The sequence below is a fragment of the Musca vetustissima genome, unplaced genomic scaffold (assembly GCF_032173495.1).
Source record: "Musca vetustissima isolate MV318-11 ecotype Yass unplaced genomic scaffold, APGP_CSIRO_Mvet_v1 utg14521, whole genome shotgun sequence".
Taxonomy (NCBI): Eukaryota; Metazoa; Arthropoda; class Insecta; order Diptera; family Muscidae; genus Musca; species Musca vetustissima.
The window spans coordinates 142,470-168,421 of NW_026878878.1; the positions used below are offsets into that span (position 1 = coordinate 142,470).

Consider the following 25,952-nt stretch of genomic DNA (forward strand, 5'->3'; position numbering starts at 1 on the left):
CAGTCATTTTGTAATTCATTAAAATATGAAATATTCTAAATTCGTAGCAAGTGATTTCATCAGAAATTTCAAACCGAGAAACGTGTAGTAATTATTTATACAGATGAATTAAAATAATGTAACTTACAGAAAATATTTACCAAAAAATAATATAAATATAAGTCATGTCAGTACTTGCTTAACTATTATTTCAAATGTAAAACTACGATATCAAACAGCATCATGGATTGTCTGAAACAATTCTCAATCACTTTTGTGTTGGTTGTTGCGTGCATTTCCCGAGTAAAATCGCAAGGACGTGTTGTAAACGGCGCGCAAACCCATATCTCCAATTTACCATATTTGGTGCAACTGAGGATTCTGGACGGCGATCGCCTGTTCTGTGGCGGTGCCTTGATAACCTATTCCCATGTGGTCTCCGCAGCTCACTGTGTTCGAGAAGAAATCGCAGATCAAATGGTGGCAGTTGCAGAGGCTACAAGTATCTATGAAGAAGGTGTTAAACGTCGTATAATATCCTATTTAATACATCCTGAATATAGAAATGTAACAGCTTCAGCGTACGATATTGGCGTCTATAAACTAGAATCGCCCATGATGGGTGAAATGATACGACCAGTTGCATTGTGCTCGCGAAAAATGAGAACTGGTGATCGTGTTCAAGTTTCGGGTTGGGGAAGATATTATGAAAAATCGAAACCTAGTACTTATGTTCGCACGATTAATGTACCAGTGGTGGATAGAGAGGTGTGCAAGAGAAATTATCTGCAGTTGTATGGAAGCAATCGCATTACGGAGAGTATGTTTTGTGCTGCAGAATTGGGTGTAAAAGATGCCTGTCAAGGTGATTCGGGTGGACCGGCTGTTTTCCGGCGTGAATTATGTGGTATTGTGTCCTGGGGTAGAGGTTGTGCGAGGTCACAATATCCAGGGGTCTATACGAGTGTTTGGCATTTTCGTGATTTTATTATTTTTGCTGTTAGATATATGTAATTGAAAAAAATAAAAATATTTGTTTTAGATTTTAAATTGAAGTTTTTGTATATAATACTTCAAGCATACATAGTAGTAAAAAAATTTTTTAACTGAGTAGTTCAAAAAATAAGTTCCTTTTGTATGTGACCTAGATATAGCAGGGACATAGATGGACAATCCCGAGAATGTGTAAAAAGCCACCGATATAAAAAAAGTAGCCTCATACTCCTTATTAATGTTTTGGACCAAATTATTTTCATAATTAAACTATATTTGATTTTGATATCAATTTTATCTGAAACTGCCTACCAAGTGTTGTTGTTCTTGCGGTGGAATTTATATTTTTATTTATACATAAAATAAACATAATTTCTCAACATGTTTGCTGTGCGTTCTGTTGTGTATGCTCTCTGGCCCATAAAGTCAATGAATGGCAATAAGCTCGAAGTTAAGCGCAGCATCAGAGCATCAGTGCTTGCCTGCTTGTTTTTTTGGCTTGTTCCAGCCTTTGAATGCCCGACAGCCGATCATAAAACAGCCAGAAGAGCAGAGCACACAGCTTCGAACAAATATTGAACAAATTCTTTTCGGAGCAATTCGAAAAAAAAAAAATGAAATAAAACAAAAAACATATCGTCGTCAAGCATTGTCCAAAGAAACAAACACACAGGCACGCACACCAAACCGACAATAGCAAGAATAAACTACGAAATGATCTGCACACAACAACTTCGCGTGTTAGTGTGAAATTTTTATTTATCATTTACGCAGAATATTAAATATTTGCAAGAAGAAGACGAAGATCTGTTCTGTTGTTGATCCAACCATCCATACATCCGCGCTATCCTTTGCTCGCCATTTGTTGTTGCTGATCATCGTTAACACGTACAGAGTTATAGCAACAATGTCGTCTGGCTCAGCCCAGACATTGGTCTCAATATTAATACTCTGTGTTCCTATTCCCCTACGCCGCCCATGTCCATGCTGCAGTTGTTTAGATTGAAGAAACGCAGACATTTCATATTGGCGTGGGAATTTTAAGAACCGGCATATTTAGTCTGACTAACTGGTTGATTGACGAAGGCATATACATAACAAAAACATATGATTTTTAGCATTTTTAGTCATTCGAGTAGATTGGACTAGAGGCATATAAAAATACTCCAAAAATATATTCAACCATAATAGGAAATCTCCTAAAGGGTATTCCGTATATAGAATATAATGGTCTAATAACAGTCGTGATCCTTTATAATGACACCCTTGACTGTCGTTAAAAGGCTTTCGACAGTATATTAAAGGCTTTATATCGCTAATAGCGATCAATTTCACCGGTCCCTTGAATGTCGTTTTACGATATTTCGACTGTATATTAAAGGCTTTATATGAGCAGAAGGCCTTCCTAGCCTTCATAACTACCCACAATCCATATTTTCATCAAGGTCCGAATCGAGGGTTTTTTTATACATTTCCCATTAGCAAAACTTCGAAATATTCGTCGGAGACCCCAATGTCGATTTAGCCATGTTCGTATGTTGGAATAACGATAGAGATCACAATACTAATGATAAATCTTTGTAATTGTACTACTTCTAAGATGATTGGTATTGAAAATAGGATATATTGATCCTCGTTTTGGTATATCCCAAAAAAATATGTGGTCTTTTAGGAATTTTGGTCACGTTTTTGAAACCATTGACTTATTTTATTATATCGGATTCTCATTGGATTGAAAAATTTCCTACAAAAAATATTAATATTGGGGTTACGAAATAAATAATGATTAGGTTGATTACGATTGTGCAAGGAAAACGTAAAAATTCAAAATACTAAGTCAATTTGGTCGAAAAACGCGCACAAAATCACTTCTACCTGAAATAGACTTTTTGCCTGGTCCATAATGCGAATTGGCTATCATTTTTTATTTTCTCATTGTGTGTTATTTTGTACGTCCAAAAAATGTAAAATTCTATTTTTTTACCCCATTAATTTTTGATATTATTAATGTCTCCATCAGGGTGGATGGTATAACAATTTCAGCCCATCCAAACTTACAGAGAGAGACCCGGATTGCTAGGTGAAAACATTGTAAGTTGTCCGCCAGGAGTTTTTTGTTCTTCGAGGAAAATATATAAAACGGATAATTAGGGTGGAAAATTTCACTGAGACATTATAGATGCAGAGATGGGACCAATGTATATCACAATTATTTGTAAAAATCGTGTTCAACCTCCTCGAACTCCGATTGTCATATGACAGCAACTTTGGTGAAAAATAGGGCAATGCATTTTCTTAATTTTTCTTTCGCCCTTCTAGAACAGCCACTTGGGGCGTATTTTGAAATTCAGGGCGGGTCCTGTTCTTGAATATTTTTCAAAAAATAACGATTTTTTTTTTAAAAAAATTTGTTTAATTTCCCAGAATCCGCTATGCCTAATTACAGCCACTTTGGTTGGAGAATGTAAATGTAAATAGAGGTATATGAGTCGCTTATTTTGAAAATGCTTTAAGTCCATTTTTCTTGTATTGATATAAGGTTTGATATGTTTCAAAAATATTGTGCCCTTAAACATGATAGAAACCCAAGATTTGTATTAGAACCTTAAATGTACTTAAACCACCTTCAAAATAAACGACTCATATCAGCCCTTTAAACAAGGAATATAAAATTACATTCACTTGGATGGGCAAATGCGGCTAAAATCTTAAAAATACGGAAAATGTGATGGTACCGTAATATGGATGATATATTAAAAGATCATCCGGTATATCTCATTAAAATATCCTAGGTGTAGGAGCGAGCAACCTATGGGCAAATATCCATATACATTATTGAGCTCTATGTCTTATTCGAAATAGAATTTATTCTCCAATGAATATCTCGAGGTGCTGCAAATGTTATGACAAGTTTGATATAGACTCGTTTTATTCTTTAAAATTCCTTGAAGCTGTGGTTTGCAAGGTTATAACTCGCGAAATATGAACATATTGCATATAATTTAAATTCATTTCTATAAAATGAAATGTTCTTGTCAAAATCTTAAAATATTGGTAATAAATAATAAGCTGCGTGGAAGCTGTGATGGTGGTAATGTAAAAAAAATGGGTGAAAATGTGTTGAAGCCAACGAGTTTTTTTTTGTGTTCCTTCCTGATTTGTGGATAAACTACACAACGCACGCACATGTGATCAGTGACTAAGTTGCAGAATACCCCATGGACAATATGATTCTAATGTATGATTTTTTGATACAATCAATGGATCCACCCAAAATGGAAGCTGACATTTTGAACCGGATTTTCGGTTTTTTTGGATTTTTCTTATAATTAGGATGCCCATCCAGATAATGGACTAAACTAATTATAGGATTGTAGAACTCGTGATTTTGCTTCGTTTAGTGTATATCTCATGAATGTGCTCACCGTAGCTTCTTTGCAATTGGGTTCCAAAGACGAAAATTTGGTGCGTAAATTTTTATAAAAAACATATTTTTTGTGTCTAAAATTAAGAAAGTCCATTCAAATTCCGTGGAAATTCCCCGCGTAATTTTAGTTTTATTACGTGCCGAATCTAATGAGCCCATCCATGTTCAATTCCGACCAATAAAACGGCGGATATACTTACCTTGAATGTGGGAAAAACTTAAAAAACATATTTTGACAAATTCGCGTATATAATCGCGTTTTTCTTCGAATTGATTTTAAATACATTCATGCTTGTGTTATCATATTCGCGAATCTGTGAGAAAATAGGTCAAAAATATATCGATACGCGAATAATATGCGTATTTTATCCAAAATCGATTGTGGAGGCACATCCGCGGTTCTTAACCGATCCTTTTAAAATAGGTGTCCTTTTGTGTATTTTCATAGGAGATTACTGAAATCGGATGCGAATAAAAATCGTATGCACGTTGCGTGAATTTTAGCCATTTTTAGGGGTTTTGCATAGTAAAGTGCATCGAACGGCACACTTCGGTCGCTAAACGAAACCTCGAAAAATTCATAATTATTAGAAGAGATTGATTCGGTTTATCCGAAAAACGCATGCACATCAAATGATTTCAACGAATACTCGAATTGCATCCTATTTAATGTTGATCATTTTCATATACTGTAACTGCAATATATTTGGACGTTTTTAAAGTCAAAACTCTTAACAATAGAATCTACCGATATTTAACAATCATCTAAAAGAATTTGCAGAAGAAAGCGTGGTATATTTTAGAAGATTAATAAAAACCCGTATCCTCTTAACCATACTAAAAAATCGAAAATTCAAAAAACCTTTTTATTTTAATTTAAAAAGTAATTTATTTTCCGATATCTTCATCCTTCTATTTGTTTTTCGCGACTATTATACCGTATTTCAATTTGATTTGACAGGAATGCAATGAAAACAAATGTGTTTATCCATTTATGAAGAAATTCGTGAATTCCAACAAAAAGGAATTCATTTAACTTTTGTGCGCATTTTTGAACGCGAACAGATTTCGAATCAGCATATTTTTCTTAACCTATGCACCAAAAATCTTGAATGTGCTCGCAAAAAAAAATTTCAAATTTTTGTTAATGGAATTTTAAAAGAATTTTGTAATTTCCCATATATTAGAAGTATGGTAGAATATTAACATTTTCAATGTATAGAAGACATTTTTTCATGGCATTTCTCAAAGTGATTGTAATTATTTCACTTTTTGATATTTGCTATTATTTTGGAAATTTTATTATTATATTTCTTATATTTTGTTTCACATTATTTAGAAAAATAAACACAAGTGTTATTTTGCTTTGTAGCATATATTTATTTAAATGAAATAAGTTAATGTCGAAAAAAGAATTGTTTCGCAGTTTATTTTGAAACGACTAAAAGCATGGCTTCAAAAACAGTCGAAGTTCTCATCATTCCATTACTATTTACCATTTTTGTTCAAGTTCAAGGTGGATATGGTGACGAAATTTTGAAATTATCAGAAATCAAAAGGCCAACAATAAAACATGATAATCCCGTATATATTCCATACTACAATGCTCCATATATGATGCAGCTGAGAAATGCCGATGGAGAAGTTATCTGCGATGGTACATTGATACGATCACAATTTGTGCTAACCGCTTCCCATTGTTTTGATCAATATCGAGATTCAGATATCATAGTTGTGGGTGGAGCCACAATGAAATCGGATAAAGGTATCATACGTAAAATATTGCATGTCTACAAACACCCTCTGTATAATGCCACAAATTGGCATAATGATGTTGCTATAATCAAATTGGAGAGCAATATGGATGGAGGTCGTATTAAACCCTATGAGGAGTTGTGTGATCATCCTTCGGAAACAAACGATTTTATTTCTATTACTGGTTGGTTGCGTCCAAATGTAACTGGTGCGTGGGTAAGAGACGAATTGCGCAGTAATCGTTTTCCAATTGTAACACATATGGATTGCATTCGTGATGCTGGGAGTGTTAATATGGAAATAACCGCCAGCATGTTTTGTGGTAATATTCTGAATCATGATGGATGTTTGCATAATTCTGGAGGTCCGGCGATTTCCTATGGTCAAATTTGTGGTATTACTTTGGGCGGTGAAAATTGTAACTATCCAAAATTCCCGGGAGCTTATACCAGTGTCTTTGCAGTTCATGATTTTATTTTAGATGCTATTGGGGAATCAGAGTACCAATAAAATTATAAACACCTTCAACACACATATTTTTTATATATTTCTGTTTTAATTCAAAAAATATATTAAAAATAATGCCTTTTCGGCGTAATGCCACTTCTGCTGGAAACTGGCAGTGCAAAAATACCTAACATGGCGTGGGACCTTGATATGAAGGCTAGGTCAAAACATGGGGAGACTTACGTCTGTCCATGTCTGTCTGTCTGTAAAATATCTGCGATAAAGGTTTTATGCCTACCAAAAACTCCGGAATGCCATATAACAGTACTCTGAGTTGGAACAGGATCTATATATGGGTACAATGACGAATATGGACCTATATTGAATATGTTCAGTAAATATGTGCTTCACTCTACCGCGGAATAACAATTTGCAGAGACTTTGATTGGTAAAATGGTATTTTTACTATATGGGCTCTCCAACAAATATTTTGAGGTGTTGCAAACGGTATGACATATTTATTATATACCTAACGATGGAGGTTATAATAAATATTTAAATATAATATTGATGCTCATATTTATTTCAAAAAACGTGTTTTCAAATTACAATTTTAGACTTTTATTTACAAAATCAATAACATTCATGACATTGGTAAAGACTGCCGGTTTATTTTCCTCCAAGTTCACCGAAACAATGCCACACAGCTCCCCAGCAAAAATTCCAGGGCCACCGCCATCAATCTCCGAGACATCTTGATCACCATCCGAGGCACACAATATTCCTTCACTGCTGCCAAATTTATCCTTACAAATTTCCGTTGACAATACCGGCATACGTATTGTACTTAAAACATTAGAATTGTCATTTAAATCCTCCTCATCAAGTTCATCCCAACCAGCAATTTGTAATAAATCGCCTGCCTGTAAAGCTTCAGAGCAGAGATAGGTGTTGCGTATGTTACGACTTCTCGCCAGGGGTTTATTTAGCTTTAAAACGGCCACATTTTTACCGAAGGGATTTAAAGGATCAAATTCGGGATGAATGTGTAGATTTTCAATGCTACGAGAAACACCTTGTTCAAGGAGGGAACTTGCTCCAGCTACCACATTTATATGACGATAATCCCGATCCACAAAACAATGAGCAGCTGTAACAACATGTTCCATTGAGATTAGGGTCCCACTACAAAATGTCTTCCCTTCCTCATTACGAAGTTGTACCAAATATGGTGCTTTATCAATTGTTATAATATCGCCATTGATAATACGTGATGTTCCGATTTTTGTAGCTCTCCTAGCCGAACAGTACACCAAAAGGGTGAATATTAGAAATAATTTAATGCTCATCTTTGTGATGGTTTTCGCAAGACTGCAAATGTGAATGCCTTTTTATGTTTTGATCAAATTTTGTTAATGGAAACCAGATGTTTAAATGTTTGTTTATATTTGAATAGAATCATATTTTAAAAATTGTGTTATACCGATTCTTGGAAAAAAAAATACCCTACCATACTATTTAGTATTTGCATATAATTTTCTCTAGAATTTCTATTCAGCCAGGCTGAATATAATATTCAATGTACTATAAATTGGGCATGGTACATAGAAAATTTTCTTGTATACAAATTCAACCATATTTAATATGAATTATTATACAATTTTGCTCAAACATGCAAATCTTCTTTTATATATTAGATCAAAGTATTGACTTCAGAAATACCCATCCGAATCACATAATAATACGAACTTACAAATCAGCATCCAAATCATTCTCCCAGTATGGAATACAATGTACTCCCCGACTTTGGTTGTTTTGGACCTTATGGCGAAATTTATTTCCAATGACAGCTAACATGAATAACACCCGCATTGTGGATGGAGACGTCATCCACATTAGTCCCAATGTTGGGAATTGGTACACAGTTTTTTTTGCGGTGGTACCAACATCCAAACCGGTGAATGTGTTGAACGTAGAGTTTTTTTCATGACCACAAGAAAATCCTGAACACTGATATAGCCATCCTCAAGCTGGAATATCCTATCATAAAGAATGTACCGCTGTGTTCTGCTGAACTTGAGGAAAGTGATTTGGTACAAATTGCCGGTTGGGGTTATACCTCGCACAAGGATGACGGTTAGCAAGAATTATATTGCTAATCGTATTCTAACTATTGACCGCGAACAATGTCACCGGTATTATGGATTCCCATTTCTAATTATATGTTCAATGCTGCTGGCGGTACTAAGGATTCTTATCAAGGTAATGTTGACCTTTGTTTTATAGAGAACCTGGCCTTCTAGTTATGGAATATCTCTGTAAGTACTTACATCTACAAAAGACTTGTAAAATCTCTTCTGTCTACGATGCACCTGGAAAAATACTCCTCTTTGTATGGGACTTCAATAATGACTTCTTGAAATTATATTTTTATGTAGAAGACTAGGGGAAGGTGCTCTAACTATAGAATAACTGCAAAAGTTCTTCGGTTCCTATAGGAATTCAAATTATTCCTATTATTACTTTGTAAAACTGAAGTTTATATAATACAAAAAATTAAATTTAGCTCAGCTGAATTCAGATTTCTCTTCGAAACTATTTATTAAGACCAGTATAAGTTCATCGGCTCCTATAGGTTATTCATTCCATTGTATAAAATACAATTTGAATACAGAAAAGATGTATTCAGGAGGTTAAATATAATTTTTGTTAATAGCTGAATATCATTTTCGCTCAGGAAATTTCTATTCAGCCAAGCTCAATATTATTTTCGTACAAAAAATTCTTATTACGCCTAGCTGAATATAATTTTCGTAAAGAAAATTTCTATTCAGCCTAGCTGAAAATCATTTTCGTAAAGAAAATTCCGATTCAGTCTAGCAGAATATCATTTTCGTACAGAAATTTCCAATTCAGCTTAGCTGAATATCATTTTTGTACAGAAAATTTTTATTTAGCAAGGCTGAATGTAATTTTGTTTAGAGAAAATTTGTATTCAGCAAGGCTGAATGTCATTTTCTTTGGAGAAATTTTGTATTCAGCAAGACAGAATATTATTTTTATGCAGAAAATGTCTATTCAGCTAGGCAAAATTTAATTTTCCTAACGAAAATTACTATTCACCCAGTTCATTGCTATTGCTATTCAGCCAGGCTGAATATCAATTTCTCATAGAATTTTTTCTGTTTAGCCTTGTTAAATATGATTTAATTATGGAAATATTTATTTAACGGGGCAGGTTATGGGTTCTGTATATGCAGAAATATGTAAGTATTCAGCTGTAGGGTATCAATAGATTCCTATTTCACCCGAATATATTTTAATTATTTTTGGAAACTTGAAAACAATAAGAAAAATATTTACTAAAAAAATTAATGGAGATACCTTGGCATTGAAATTGTTTCTAATAAATACATAAACACAACATAATGCTTAAAAGACCACAGGTGTTTTAGAATTTCTATTAGAGAAAACAGGCCCGATCTTTCAATCATAGAGCAGTCATTGGTGTGGGAGGCAAAAATAAAAATGTCGATTTTTGGAGGTTGGATTTCTACAATTTTAGTATTGATTATTTGTACTACAACTCAAGCAGTGTGGAGGCCAGGGAAAGTACGCATTGTTAATGGCTACAGTATCCCGATTGATCAAGCCCCATATATAGTACAATTGAGGAATAACACAAACCAACATTTCTGCAGCGGGACGTTGGTGACCCCGAAACATATAGTAACTGCTGCCCATTGCTTTGATGAACAAAGTACCAAGGGGATAAAAGTAGTTGCTGGGGCCAATATTGTCAAGGAAATAGGAATACAAAGGCGAGTGATAAAGGTCAACATACATCCCGAATATGACTCCACAACATATGATATGGATGCTGCGGTGTTAGAATTAAATGAGCAATTTTATGAAGATGAAGGGGTCCATCCAATTCCCTTGTGTTCTTCGGCATTAAAACCGGGTGATGTAGTACAAGTTTCGGGTTGGGATACCACCACTCGAGATTATAAATTTGCCTTGGATAGTTTACATACGGTACTTCTAAAAGTTATATCGGAAGCTGATTGCACCTATAGGTTGGCTCATGATCCCTATGGACTTGATAAATCTATGTTTTGTGCCTTAACGGAGGAAGAAGATGTTTGTAGTGGTGACTCGGGTGGACCGGCTGTAAAAGATGGAGAGCTGTGTGGTATTATTTCATGGGGTCACGGCTGTGCTGAGGATTATGCTGCTGGGGTGTTTATCAATATTAATATGGTTCGTGGTTTAATTGAGCAGAATTTGAAAATGTAATTTTTTAAATAAAATATATTTAAAAATAAAAATTAATTTAATAAACAGAAATTCAAAATTTGAAGGTAGGAGAGGCGAGCCTAAACTAAAGCTTATGCGGATTAAAAATCTTACTTTTTGGCTAAATATTATTTGCATTAGAAAATATATATTTAGCCAGGCGGAATATCAGTTTCCTATAAATAATTTGTTTTCTGAAATTTCTACTGCGCCAAGCTGAAAATCATTTTAATTTATAAAATTTTGATTCAGCCGGGCTGAATATGATTTTCATACCCAAAATTTCTATTCAGTGGGTCTAAATATAATATTCCAATAGAAAATTACTAATCAGCCCGACAGAATATAATTTTCGTAAAGAAAATTTTTATTCAGCCAGGGAGAATATCATTTTCTTCAAGAAAATTTATTTTCGCCCATTTTCCTATAGAAATTTTCTAATCAGCCAGACTGAATATAATTTTTCTGTAGAAAAAGTTTAGTCAGCCAGACTACATTTCATTTGTATAAATATAATTTCTGCATTAAAAATTATTATTCAGCCTGGCTGAATATGATTTTCCGATAGCAAACTACTATTCAATCCGGCTGAAAATCACTTTTTATAAATGAATGACTACTCAGCCTGGCGGAATATAATTTTCTTATAACATTTGACTATTCAGCCTGACAGAATATAATTTTTCTATAAAAAATCACTGAATATAATTTTCTTTTAGAAAATTGCTATTCAGCCAGGCTGAATATCATTTTCCTGTAGGACAATACTGTTCAGCCAGTCTGAAAGTCATTCTATTCAGACAGGCAGAATCAAATATTAATATTCAGCCGGGCTGAATATTATTTTTCCATGAAATACTACTATTTAGCCTGGCTGAATATGATTTTCCTATAGCAAATTACTATTCAATCTGGCTGAATATCATTTTCCTACAGAAAATCACTATTCAGCCAGGCTGAATATCATTTTTCTTGCCGAAAATTACTTTTCAGCCAGGCTACATATAAATTTTCTTATAGAAAATGACTATTCAACCAGCCTGAATATCATTTTCCTATTGAAAATTACTATTCAGACAGGCTGAATATAATTTTTTGATAGAAAAAAAGACTATTCAGCCAGGCTAAATAGCATTTTTTACTATGAATTTGCCATACATTTGCATGGAACTTTATCAATATAGATCACAGTTGGAATAGAGATATATACATTTTTTAAAAGATTCACAACAATACAAAAAAAAAAAAAAAAAAAGGCAATATGAATTGCGTAGATCCATTTTTAATTAAAAAACAATAATAACAATAACATTAACTAACATTATGAAATAATAAGCATTGCAAAATAATAGAATGCAATTATTTGCTGAATATTTACTACAAAACATGTTTTGATGTTCGGATATGCATACACAAAGAACTTCTGCAAAACAGACCTTGAATTAGATCATACATCAAAAATATTCGGCTTTAGAAATCCATATTCAAATTGAATATAAAAACCACTGCAATTTTAAAAATCAGCATTCACAACATTCCTCGAGCATAGTCTACAATGTATTCTCCGTTTTTGATTGGGTTGGGCCTTATGGCAACTGTTATTGGCGCTTGGGCCGACTTGGACAACACCCGTATTGTCGATGGTGATGTTATCCACATTAGCCAGGCTCCCTATGCGGTACAATTGCGTATTGGTACTCAGGTCTTTTGCGGTGGTACCTTGGTTCATCCTCAAATTGTTGTCACAGCTGCCCATTGTTTCGACGACCTTACCCCCGAACTACTGAGTCATTTGAAAATTGTCGGTGGTGCCAATACCCGTACCGATGAAGGCGTTCAACGTAGAGTTGTGTCCATGATCAAATCCGGTACTTATAACAAGAAGACCCTAAATACTGATGTTGCCATCCTCAAGTTGGAAAGTCCTATGGAAGGTAAATTTATTAAGACCGTACCTCTGTGTTCTGCTGCTCCCGAGGATGGTGATTTGGTACAAATTGTCGGTTGGGGTCATACCTCACACAAGGGTGTCGGATCACATGAATTGCTTACCATTCGTATTCCAACCATTGGCCGTGAACAATGTCAGAGGTACTACGGTATTCCAATTACCAATTATATGTTCTGTGCTGCTGGTGGTACCAAGGATTCTTGCCAAGGTGATTCCGGTGGTCCAGCTATTTTGTATGGTGAGCTATGCGGTATTGTGTCATTTGGTGCTGGTTGTGCTTCGGGTGCTCCGGGTGTCTATGCTGATGTTTACAATTTGAATAAATTCATTTCTGATGCCATGGATAGTTTGTTGAAGAAATGAGAAGGAGGAGGGAGAGCGAAATTCGTTCGATTCCTTTTTTGAATAAATAATGTAAATAAAGTAAAATGTTAGTCTTGTGTTTTATTGAAAATTTGTACAAAGGATAACTTTTTATCGGGTTCAGCACTGCAGCTTTTAAGTCGTAAGAGGTTGAAATATTAAAAAGGCCTACATATAGACACAAAGGTTATAATATTTATAGAATATCAATAGAAAGTTTCTGACTATAGGTAACCTGTTAATCCTGTGGAAATGGGATTATAGAAGTCCTATAGACCCTTGAAAGTTCTTTATTACCGGGCGACATAGGATATTTGTATAGGAAATGGAAATATACAAAAAAAATCATTTTCAGTAGAAAAATTATTCATGACTGAATATCATTTCCCTATAGAAAATGACTATTCAGCCTGGCTGAATATAAGTTTCCTATAGAAAATGAGTATTCAGCGTTGTTGAATATCAATTTCCCATAGAAAATTAGTATTCAGCGTGGTTGAATATCAATTTCCCATAGAAAATTAGTATTCAGCCTGGCTGAAAATAATTTCCATATAGAAAATGACTATTCAGCCTGGCTGCATATCATTTCCATATAGAAAATGACTATTTAGCCTGTCTGAATTTCGTTTCCCTATATTCAGCCTGGATAAATATCATATTCTTAAAGAACATGACTATTCAGCCTGGCTGAATTTCATGTTTCTATAGAAAACGATTATTCAGCCTGGCTGAATATCCTTTTCCTACCGAGAATGACTATTCAGCCTGGCTGAATATAATTTCCCTAGCTGAATATCATTTTTCTACTGAAAATTACGATTATGTCTGGTTGAATATAATTTTTTTGCAGAAAAGAGCCAAATTTTCTATGCACTTCTATAAACCCATTTCTACAAGATTAATATAGGCCTAGGTCCTTCCACAGCTTCACTTGAAACTAACATGCAATACAATATTGCAGGTTTTCTATTCAGCAAGTTTTCTGAGGACAGTAGTCCTTTCACGGATTATTTGAGAACAGTACACACTTCAAATATCATCTAATAACAAAACACATTTCGCTGGACTTTTATAAAAAGAAGTCCCCACACTGGTCTTTAAGTTTTGGAAGACCTTGAGTTCAGGAAACCTTTCGCAGGCCATCTATAGACAGAAATTTCCAAGATATTCTATAAACCGTATCTCTTCTGGTCTTGTATAAAAAGGAGACCTCACACAAGTCTTTTAGTTTTCCAAAACCTCCCATAGGACGTCTTAGAGGTCTTTTAAGGACAGACCATCTTTCGCAGGTCATCTATATTCTGAAATATTCTACAGATATTCTATAAATTGGATCTCCTCTTTGTCTACAGATACATGACATTATTTTTAAACTTCAAGCTCTTGCGAATTGAAAGCAGAAGTGCTGGACCCGATAACAATTTGTTATCCTTTGCACAAATTTCCAATAAAACATATGTCTAACATTTTTCTTTTTTCACATTATTTATTCAAAAAAGGAATCGAACGAATTCCGCTCTACTCCTCCTTCTTATTTCTTCAACAAACTATTCATGGCATCAGTAATAAATTTATTCAAATTGTAAACATCAGCATATACGCCCGGAGCCCCCGAAGCACAACCAGCACCAAATGACACAATACCGCATAGCTCACCATACAAAATAGCTGGACCACCAGAATCACCTTGACAAGAATCCTTGGTACCGCCAGCAGCACAGAACATATAATTGGTAATGGGAATGCCATAATACCTCTGACACTGTTCGCGGCCAATGGTTGGAATACGAATGGTAAGCAATTCGTGGGAACCGACACCCTTGTGTGAGGTATGACCCCAACCGACAATTTGTACCAAATCACCATCCTCGGGAGCAGCAGAACACAGAGGTACGGTCTTAATGAATTTACCTTCCATAGGACTTTCCAACTTGAGGATGGCAACATCAGTGTTTAGAGTTTTCTTGTTATAAGTACCGGATTTGATCATGGACACAACTCTACGTTGAACGCCTTCATCGGTTCGGGTATTGGCACCACCGACAATTTTCAAATGACTCAGTAGCTCTGGGGTAAGGTCGTCGAAACAATGGGCAGCAGTGACAACGATTTGGGGATGGACCAAGGTACCACCGCAAAAGACCTGAGTACCAATACGCAATTGTACAGCATAAGGAGCCTGGCTAATGTGGATGACATCACCATCGACAATACGGGTGTTGTCCAAGTCGGCCCAAGCGCCAATAACAGTTGCCATAAGGCCCAAACCAATCAAAATCGGAGAATACATTGTAGACTATACCGGGGGAATGTTGTGAATGCTGATTTGAGAAATTTCAGTGGTTTTTATATGTTGTTCGAGTTCTGAAGATTCTGCAGTCAATTTTTTACCCATTCCAAAATAAAAAAATGTATATTTGATCTAATTCAAGGTCTGTTTTTGCAGAACTTCTTTGTGTCTGCATAGCCGATCATCAAAACATGTTTAGTGGTAAATATTCAATAAATAATTGCATTTCTATTATTTTGCAATGTTTATTATTTCATAATTTTGGTTAATGTTTAATTGCTTTGTACTTTGGGAAATACCAAAATTTTTTTAATTAATAATACATTTACGCAATTGAAATTGAACTCAACATTATTTTTAAAGTAAAAACATATGCCGGTGTATTCAGAACTTCAAATAACAGATGTGTCCATTCTAAGGATTGTTTTGAATCGATTGAAAAACATATATATTTATATCTGTATATATATTCGTCTATGATGAAAACAATATCAATTTAGCTCCGCAAAATAGAGTTCCTTTTTGTATGACAAATCCATGTCCTTCCATATTAAATCCTTATATAAAAAAGTGATATAACTATTGAAATCGGCAAATGTGGTTCATCAAATTTGTTCCTTCCTCGAATGGGAATAGCGAAGGACTATCTTTATCACAACAATGGTTTACCGAATATATTTTGAAAGTAAGACAAATACACAAATTCCGAACTTACCTGTAAATAAAAAAATAAAATTTGTACAATATTTGAAATGAAGAAATAAATTAATCTCAGTAAGAATTTGGAGCAGAAGTCGAAGTCTGTCAATATCGATGTTTGTTTCCAAACATATGTCAAGTCCGACCCGGTCAAAATTTGTTAAAAAAGTCGTTATTTTTGTGAGATTTATTCCAACCATCATCAATCAGTAGACGTTCAAATACTTAAAATCTATGGAGACTTTCATATACCGTGGTGAATTGGTACGAGGAAAAAATGAAGAACAGATATTCAGGTTGGAAGAGTGGCCTAGAACCTTGAATATTGGCTTGAAAAAAAACTAAATATTCGATGTATCGATATATGGAGGCTATACCCAATGAGTCACCAAAAGTTATAATTACAATTTTAAAAACCATTTTAAATATTGAGAATTCCGAAACTAGGGTCAATATCGAAATATAATTTGTGGTATGGAGGGGATATAAGCCTTCAAAATAAAAAATCATTCGCTTTATATTACACTTACCGATTTCTACAGGTCTTCTTAAAGAATTGCTGGATATCTTCTCATATAAGAGCTAATACTGCAGATTTCTTCTTAGGAAAACTTGGTAGAGAAGAAATGGAGGTTTTCCCAAAGAATATTTGTGGTATCGTTATAGAAGGATGAAGACTTATTATAACAAAATGTGGATCGATATGTAAATTCAATGTTAATCAATTTTAAATATTGAGAACTCTATATACATTTCAACAGACGGACGTGGCCGAATCGAAATCTACCTTCAGCGGTGACGAAGTTATACGTTTGGTAAAAATATCAGGTTGTGCAAGTTTTGGATAAAATTGAATACTTCGTTCGCTTGGTCTTTTAAAATAAAATGTCATCAAAGTTTGACCACTTTGTGGAGAAGGTACCACAAGTAGAGGATCGAATTTTCTCAATTTTGGACTTCATTAAAGTATAGAAGGTATAATAAGATTAGCAAATATGCGCAAATGTTTGATGAAATTGGTTATTCCCTTCGAGAAATATCGTGCCGAAAGGCGAAAATGCAAGCCAAGCGGATACAATTGTGCATGGTGTTTATGGTTCCGATACTGTAACATGTGCAATTTGTTTCGTAGTTTCCGTTCAGGAATTTTGGATGTTAAAAATGCCCTTCACACAGGTGAATCGCAGAAATGATCGAAGTTAACCAGTATGTTAGCAGTCGTAACATCGCTCAGGAGCTAAAAAGCGACCATAAAACTGATATAAACCATTTACAATTGACCAGAAACGAGCAGTCCGGCAAAAAGCAATATTAAACCTAGTCTTAAGTTTGTACAGAGTGGTCCCAAAAAACACAGCAATTACCTAAAAAAAGGAGTATGACGTAGAACGGACATATTTACTTCCTGACCAGTAATAATTAATTTCTCTTGTAATGCAGAAGGCGACGATAGACGATGTAATTGTAATATATTACATAATAATATAGTAAAACTAAAATTATAATGTCCCCGATATATTGCAATTTAAATCCTATGACAATCCGAAATTTTAAATACCTGAAAATGCAATAATTTCCAACTAACAAAGTATGTATTAAACAATCAATTGTTCGATTCGTTTACCTTATTACGACTTTGCCATCCCGTTGAGAATTTTTTGTGTCCCTGTGTGTCCCTCTTGGAATGCAGACGAACAAGTTTCTTTTTTCATAATACACGTTACCTACTCTCCTTTTTGTATACACATTCGGGATAGGAGCTTAATTTTGTGAAAAATTCCCAGGAACATATTATAAATTCATTTGTGGCGAGAGTAAAATAATAAAAACAAGAAACTAAACCAAAAACAAAAAAGATAATACCCAAAAAAAGGCCGGTATCGAACAGTTTTTATTTTTTGCCAATCAAAAAACCATATGATTATTAGGAACGGATATATAAAGGAAAACAAAATGAGAGAGAGAGAGCGCGAGCGAAGTGAAGTGAAGGATCTGAAGACAAAACATTTGAACGATTGCATTTTGTTAAGTCATAAATATAGGTATAACTAAAAGGAGGTGCACAAAGTCAAAGAAGAATGAGAGTTATGTTTTTGAAGACGAGGAATGCCCCCAAAGGTTCGGCCATTTAATGCAAAAAAAAAATGTTTAAAGTGATACCAAAAGAGGTAGAGAAAAAATTATGCCGCCTCCCGCAGACAGAAAAATCATTTTAGGAGGATATCATAATTTACCCACAGAATTAATTGTATACATGGTAGGGAAACAACAAAGAAGTATTTCTGACTTTGGTTATATACACATATGGAGAGCATGAAACGTTGTTCCATAAGAGGGTTTAGAATAACTTGGGCCAAGGTTATTATATGAGAAGATAATAAATTATATATATATATATATATTAAATTTGAAGCCCATAAAATTAAAAAAAAAATTGTATAGAAAATTAAGTTGCTTCCTGTCTGCTTTTTGAAGACGAGTTTCCATTTGAAGTAATAAAGCAGCTCAAAAACAAGTAATTTCTTTAAAATTTTTGGCGGCAAAACTTCGGCTTTGTATAGTTTTATTGTATGAACAGAAATTATATCTTCTAATATTATATATTTTCGGAAAATTATATATGATAAATTAAATATAGTATTTATAAATTATTATATATAGAATTTGTTGTATACTATAGGTGGTTAAAGTAATACAATAATAAATCAAAACCATTCAACGTAACAAAGAGAATGAGGATCGAAGTAAAATTGTGAGAAAAAAATAGTGAAGTGAATAACGCCAATATATATCTGGACTGGCTTCATTTGAATGAATTGCAGCAGAACTTTTTAAACCCTCTGGAAATGTGCTACACAATGCAAACATCAAAGGAGTACTAGCATTGTCTGTGCACAATCATAGAGCTCTATCATAAATACTTGCGATCTCTATCGTGATTTCCAAAGACGAGCATGCGTAAATCGACATAGAATTTTATTCTGATCCAGTGAGCGGAGCAGTGCAATCAGACGGGATCGACAGCACAAATCTACAATTAACTATTTCGGAGCTGAAGTGTAAGAATCTCCCTTTACAAATTTTAGTATATAGCCTATATCCGCCCTCTTACAACAATAGATTTGATATCTGATTAAAAGTCAGCCATCCCACAAATCACAGCCGGCTAAGTTGTCATCAGATGTGCCATGCTTGTCCGATTTGTTCCAAAGAAACATGGGGTATAAAACCAATATTTCGATGAGGCACTTTATTGCAGTATTAAAGTGTATATCTATAGTAATCAGTGTTGCCAAAACATGATTGAGAAAAAATGCTAGATTTTGTTTAAAAAGATGCTAAAAAGTGCTAAAATTTTTAGAAAAGTGCCAGAAAATAGTGCTAAAACTGAATATAAAAAATTAGTTTAGTTTTTAATGAGCTATGTTGTGAAGGTATTATAAGTCACGAAATATTGGTCCTGGACTCACATTTTAATATAAGGATCATCATATCTAGCTGAGTCGTAATAGATATGTGTGTCTGTCCATTAACATTTGTGAACAAAGTAGCAGTCACAGTTGTGAAACAATTGTAACGATATTTTGCATATCCGGTACTGGCCACTTATTGTGTTTGGTAAAATCGGTTCGGTTGTTGAAGTCAACCAAAAGCATTTTATATGCGTTTCTGGCCTCTTTAAAGATCACAAAATTGTACATGGGGAAATGCTAATGAATAAGCATATTGAGAGAGTCTAATTGACCAAGACTTTTGTGTTAATAAAATGCAAAATTGGCATTCTATACCATATACATTTATTCTAGAAGGACAGAGACCGGTGTGGGAGTTATACGTAACGGATGATATTTAGGAGATGAAATGAACCAAAAAATAGTTATTTTTGTCCCGATGCACTTTTATAACCCAAAGCTGAATTTTAAATGTATTTAAATTATACTGATTTCTACCCGCCATTTGTCATTCGGTTTGCAACACATCGAAATATTAACCAGAGAACCCACAAATTATATTCTTGATGAGAATAATATTCTATGTCGATTTACGCATGTCCGCTTGTTGAAATCACGATAGAGATCGCAATATTTAAGATAAAGCTCTGAAATTTTGCAGAAACTTGCTATATCGATTCAGGTATTGGTCTAGCCCTCATATAACGGTACACCCAATAATTGGTATTTTGGACACATTTTACAATCAAACTGGCTGTAATTTGGTATTTTGGGTTCCCATTGAATTACACATATGAAATCTCTCTACCAAAAGTATCAATATTGATCTTCGTTTTATTATAGCCCCATATTTGCTCCTTGGTCCTTTTGCTCTATATTTGATATTTGCTCACATATTTTTGGGATGAATCGGCCGTATTCCTTTTTTACTTGTTACATTCTGAGGTGGATATTTCGCAGAATTTTTCACCGACACGGCAATTAGTTTCGCAGAAAATTGAAGTCTTGGGGTATGTGCGTAGGGTATCATATGGATATCCCCGTCTCACTGGAAAAAACATTGGAAAATCTAATCCACCATGTGAAATATAGGAAACTTCAATGTGTCAATGTGAAATCGAAAACGAAAATTTGTTTGGAGTGATACTAACATTTTTTAAAAAATCCTGGAACAAATTAAAAATGCTAAAAAAAGTGCCAGGTGCTAGACCATTTTTTTTGGTGCTAAACGAGTTTAAAAAGTGCTAAATCTAGCACTAAAAGTGCTAAATTGGCAACACTGATAGTAATTAAAGAGTAAAGTGATTGACTGACTGACTTAACGATTCATCAACGTCCAGAAGAAACGATTGAAGCTAGAATCTTGAAATTTTGGGTGAGGGCCACTCTTGGTCGAAAGGTGACAGATAAGGCTGGGTTTTTAGTACTAAATGTGGTAACATTTGTATTTGCCGAAACGATAGAGCTTGAACTCTTAAATTTCAAAAGAGGCAAAGGATTGTTTGAAAATTCGAACTATAAATATGCGAAAAGTACTAAAATGTACTAAATTTGGTACAATTATGTAGCATGTGAATGGATAGAGGAATGGGAATTAGGGTTGAGAAGGAGATGGGTTCGAAAGCGTGTACGCATGTGTACGAAAAGTACTATATGGTACTATAGTTGGTACAAATTTCATTAGGAGGTACAGATGGAGCTGGAATCGTGAAATCTGAAAATAACATTACCGTACTATTTTTGACATAATTTGGATCTGGGTGAATTGATAGATCTGATATTCTGAAATTTTGAGTTAGGATCATTGTTGGGGTGTCGGATTGGTATATGTAGATAAAATTTGGAAATTCGTACTAATGTAACCAAATTTTATTTTTTTTTTTTTTTTGCTGGAATCTTAAAATTTGAGGTTAGGATCACTGATGGTTTGTACGCTTGGGCTAAATTTGTACAATTTGAATTATTTGGAGAACTTATAGAGCTGGGATCCTGAAATTTGGAGTTCGGATCATTGTTGGGGTGTAGGATTGGGTTTTGTAGAAGGTTTTGGAAATTTGTACTAATGTGTACTAAATTTGGTTCAATTTATATTTTGGGTGAACCAATAGAGTAGGAATCCTGAAATTTGGAGATAGGTTCACTGTTTGGGTGTAGGATTGGGATATGTAGAAACTTTTGGAAATTTGTACAAAATGGTACCAAATGTGGATGTGGTTGAGCCGATAGAGTTGGAAAATTGAAATTTGGTAATAAGGTTACTGTTGGAGCTTAGCATTGGGGTAAGGAAGTAGTTTTGAAAATTCATATTTATGAGTACTAAAATGTACTAAATTTGGTACAATTAGAATTTTGGGTGAACTGATAGAGCTGGGATTTGTAGTTAAGTCATTATTGGGGTGTAGGATTTGGGTATGCAGGATGTTTTGGAAATTTGTACGAAATGGTACCAAATTTTGTTTTGAGTCAACCGATATAGTTGAAATCTTGAAATTTGAGAATAGGATCACTGTTGGGGTGTAGGATCTGGAATCTTGACATTTGGAGTTAGGATCGCTGTAGGGGTGTTGGATTGGGGTATATATATTTTAGATATGTCTACTGATGTGTACTAAATGTCAGTAAATTCGGATTAAGAGAGAATCCTGAAATTGGGTAATAAGATTTCCACTGGATTGCATGATGTACGTAGCAATGGAAATTTGTACGTATGTGTACTAAATGGTACTAAATTTGATATAATTTGGATTTAGGTGAACCGTGAGATGTGGGACTAATATTGGGGTGTTTTGGAAATTCGTACTTATGATTTTTAAAGTTAGTTAGTTAGTTATGGAAATTTATATTAATGTGTATTAACTTGTACAAAATTTGGATTTGGATGAACCTCCATATGAAATTTGGGATCTTTTCGAAATAAGTATTACAAAAGTACAAAGGGTAATAAAAGATGCAAAATTTAGGATAGATCTAGATTACTGTTGCTGTCAGAATTTTTGTGGTACCTTTGGAAATACGTAATATAAGAGAAAATATTAAAAGTTTAATTATTGAAATATGTGATAAATCGTTCAGATTTACTTTACTTTTGATTTAAAGTAAATGGTACCAAATACTTAGCGCATTGAATAAACTTCAGTTCAGATTGACATATAGCTCTTCTATATTCGAGTTCGATACGATATGCATATATCGTTTTTTTTAGAAATCTGGAACACATCATAAAATATGAATATGTTTAAAGTTAGGACCAATTCGGTTATTCCGAAATATATTGTTAGCCTGACAGAGAATTGGCTCAATTTCTAATGTGGTCCAAAATTTACTGAGACACATTTCGTTTAGACACTGGATGTAATTTTCCATAATTTGTAATCTGAATAATCTATGCCCGCGATAAAATTTTTAAATTTGTAATTTCCACATCCTTTCCTATCTTACCTCGTTATCTCACATGTTGAGATTTCTCAACAGTTACATAAGCATGAAAAAAATAAAAAGGCGCAAGAACAGGTTTATTGGCAAAGATAAATAAAAGAAAACGGAGAGAATATAAAATTTTGGCGCCAAAATTTCTGCAGGTTAACACCACCAACTCAAAGCTACGCTCTTCTCCGCCCTTCAAAAGTATTCAACGCCTAAGATAAACCCCCACTAAATCAGGATTCCTTTTAAGTTTTGGCGATGACAAGCCCAAGATAAGAGGTCGAATAACACAATCGAAGAAGAAGAAAAAAAGACAAGTGGGTAGACAACATATTTGGGAGAGCAGAATACAGAGATTTTTATTTTTCATTGTGTAGGATCCAACCTTATGGTGGGGCCATACACACACAGACGCAGGCTCTGTGTGGCATACAACAGAAACTGGTCCAAAAATACCGCCAAAAATTCACATAATTTAAAGAAACAAACAAGAATAAGGAGTGAAGGAAGAGTCCCGAAGAGATAGCCGGTATCCCACGCAAAGAAATGGAGCCACACAGATAACATGTGTATGTATGTAGGGATGGATGTTATAATTGTGTTAAGAAAAATGTTCAGGTGTGGTCCAGTTTTTTGTTTTATTTTTAATTTCTTTATAGGTTATGGGAAAAGAAGTAAAAATCTATGTTTCGGTTTTTTTTTGTTTTTGCAATAAAACTATTAACAAAAAACGGAAGCCAAAAGGAAACAATTGAGCTCCATTTAATTAGCCACTAATTGTTGTACACAATTTTTTATAGGGCTATTTACACTGACAGGTCCATCCTCGTTCTTCCTCCCTTTTTTTTGCAAACAGAAAACACAACGCTAATCCCCACAAAACGAACCGCAGAAAATCTCTTCATAATTGAGATATGAATGAATGGACGGACCGACCAACTGACATGCCGAACATTTGAAAACATCTCAATAAACTACTCCCATTGTTATTGCAAAAAACAGGCCTCGTTACCACCTCCATTTCTTTGGGAATATTGATTGAAAAATAACACACCAAAGTCCATCAATTCTGGGCCACACAAGTGTAATCTGCACTTGTCCTACATACCATAACTATCATCAATGAATGAATGTCGTTGTTGTTGTGCACACAACGCAATCATAATCCGTAAAATTACAGGTAACTTCCTGTGTGCGAAAAAAAAAACCCAGCCAGCCAACCACTCCGTTTGCTATGAGCCTCTTCTTCCTGAACTAGATATTTTTTGCATTGTTTTTGTATCTTGTGCAATATTTATTTTTTTACGGCACGGACATGGACACCTAGCCTGTGCAACAGCCTATCAACATTTCCTAAGGATAACACAGAGAGCTAACCTGCCAGACAGACACTGCAGAAAATCGCATTTGCTGAAAAGCATAAATCCTTGTTATTCTTTCATCATTGTCCCTTTTTTGGACAAATATGATACGGTGATGATGATGATGATCGGTGATATCATTCCCAGGCCAATGAGTTTATTGAGTTGTCCAAAAAAATAATATTGCAAACAAGTGGACCACCGGCTAACCGTGCGAACTATTTCGGAATAAGGTTATCTATAAATGATGACAGTCGGGCTTGGGTAAGCGATAACCATATGGTCGCCCACAGTCTTTATGGTTGGGATGATGAGAATGAGAATTTCTTCCCAGACCTGTTATCAATTTTATGCAATTGATTTTCCACAGAGTAGTTGTTCTTGCAAAAGTGTGCATTCTTTTAGTCCAAAAACTCCATTGATAAGAAGGTGAATCGGTTATCTAATATGAGATTAGTTCCCAAGTAATGTCAAATGATGTGGGTGGTTCGAAATTGTTGCAGAGTAACCATTGATTTTTTTTGTCACTATGCAAGTTCTAAATGAACATAGTAACGAGTTAAAATGGTCCTTGTAAACAGTGTAAATTGAATTAAGTTATTTTTGTTACCACTCCGGATTTTGTGTTGTTTCGGCTCGTCAACTTCGTCCCACTGTGGTACAAGATATTATGCTGTTGTGCATATGTTTTAACATGCAAAAGGTACGACATAGAGACCCATAGTTACTATTGATGATATAAAGAATCACATTCTGAGTCGATTTCTATAAGTCAGTACATCTTTCTGCCCATGTATTATTAAACAAAGTACAGGTCATATTTTTGATCAGAAATTTGGCACATCTCATTTATTTCGCAGAACCCTGCAGAAATTGGTGAAAATCGATTCTGATTTAGATATAGCTCTCATATGTACTATTTAAAATCCTCCGATTTTAAGTAGCTTTACAGTTTCACCTAAATTTAACCAAATTGAGAAATATTTATCACACACTAATATAAATTTACATAAGTACCCAGCCGATCGGTTCACTCAAATCCAAATTGTACCAAAGTTGGTAACATTTACTACACATTAGTGCGAATTTCTAAAACTTCTTACAATCTTTAAGATTCCAGCTTTATCGAATCACTAAAATTAAAATTTTGAAATTCATATACATGCTTGTAAGAAAAAAAATCAATAACATAAGAAACCAGTGAGCGGAGCAGTATAGTCGGAATGGGGCCGACCATGCGATATCCCACACAACTACTACGGAACTCTAACGGAACTGAGGATTTTTATTCCGAGCTTGGGCAATATTTCGTGATATTTGCACCCCCCTGACCGACTAGAGGTCAACAGCACCTCTTCCTTACTCTAACATATATTCCAAATATTACTAATATTCAGTACAGCCCTTCTAATTACTTGTCCATATTCCCTTCACCGTGAGTTGTGGCCTATAGTTCGACTCTAAACACACAAAAAATAGGATTTCGGTCCACTTCATACCAAAATGATTA

At 34.4% G+C, this 25,952-nt stretch overlaps 5 protein-coding genes across 5 annotated transcripts; 3 read left to right on the forward strand and 2 right to left on the reverse strand.

Moving 5' to 3' along the window:
- The first annotated feature begins 222 nt into the window (after positions 1–222).
- Positions 223–6,664, forward strand: LOC133323646 (trypsin-3-like). Its single transcript, XM_061532569.1, has 2 exons — positions 223–901; positions 5,910–6,664. Exons 1-2 carry the CDS (start codon positions 223–225, stop codon positions 6,662–6,664), a joined length of 1,434 nt encoding a protein of 477 aa, XP_061388553.1.
- Positions 6,665–6,992: 328 nt separating this feature from the next.
- Positions 6,993–7,950, reverse strand: LOC133323647 (seminase-like). The gene is made up of 2 exons (XM_061532570.1): positions 7,231–7,950; positions 6,993–7,013 (listed from the first exon to the last, which is right to left on the reverse strand). Exons 1-2 carry the CDS (start codon positions 7,948–7,950, stop codon positions 6,993–6,995), a joined length of 741 nt encoding a protein of 246 aa, XP_061388554.1.
- Positions 7,951–8,787: 837 nt separating this feature from the next.
- On the forward strand, positions 8,788–10,900 carry LOC133323648 (trypsin alpha-3-like). Its single transcript, XM_061532571.1, has 2 exons — positions 8,788–8,863; positions 10,197–10,900. The coding sequence occupies exons 1-2, from the start codon at positions 8,788–8,790 to the stop codon at positions 10,898–10,900; spliced, it is 780 nt and encodes a 259-aa protein (XP_061388555.1).
- A 1,555-nt stretch (positions 10,901–12,455) lies between these two features.
- LOC133323649 (trypsin alpha-3-like) lies at positions 12,456–13,214 on the forward strand. The gene has a single exon (XM_061532572.1). The coding sequence runs from the start codon at positions 12,456–12,458 to the stop codon at positions 13,212–13,214; it is 759 nt and encodes a 252-aa protein (XP_061388556.1).
- A 1,534-nt stretch (positions 13,215–14,748) lies between these two features.
- LOC133323650 (trypsin alpha-3-like) lies at positions 14,749–15,507 on the reverse strand. The gene has a single exon (XM_061532573.1). It carries the CDS (start codon positions 15,505–15,507, stop codon positions 14,749–14,751), a length of 759 nt encoding a protein of 252 aa, XP_061388557.1.
- Between the last annotated feature and the right edge of the window lie 10,445 nt (positions 15,508–25,952).

Coding starts and splice junctions, on each gene's coding strand:
- LOC133323646 (XM_061532569.1), top strand. CDS start 223: ATGGATTGTCTGAAACAATTCTCAATCACTTTTGTGTTGGTTGTTGCG. Junction 902..5,909: donor ATGTGGTATTGTGTCCTGGG/GTAGAGGTTGTG, acceptor TTTTTGTTCAAG/TTCAAGGTGGATATGGTGAC.
- LOC133323647 (XM_061532570.1), bottom strand. CDS start 7,950: ATGAGCATTAAATTATTTCTAATATTCACCCTTTTGGTGTACTGTTCG. Junction 7,014..7,230: donor TCATGAATGTTATTGATTTT/GTAAATAAAAGT, acceptor ATTCCGCGGTAG/AGTGAAGCACATATTTACTG.
- LOC133323648 (XM_061532571.1), top strand. CDS start 8,788: ATGTCACCGGTATTATGGATTCCCATTTCTAATTATATGTTCAATGCT. Junction 8,864..10,196: donor TACTAAGGATTCTTATCAAG/GTAATGTTGACC, acceptor CAACTCAAGCAG/TGTGGAGGCCAGGGAAAGTA.
- LOC133323649 (XM_061532572.1), top strand. CDS start 12,456: ATGTATTCTCCGTTTTTGATTGGGTTGGGCCTTATGGCAACTGTTATT.
- LOC133323650 (XM_061532573.1), bottom strand. CDS start 15,507: ATGTATTCTCCGATTTTGATTGGTTTGGGCCTTATGGCAACTGTTATT.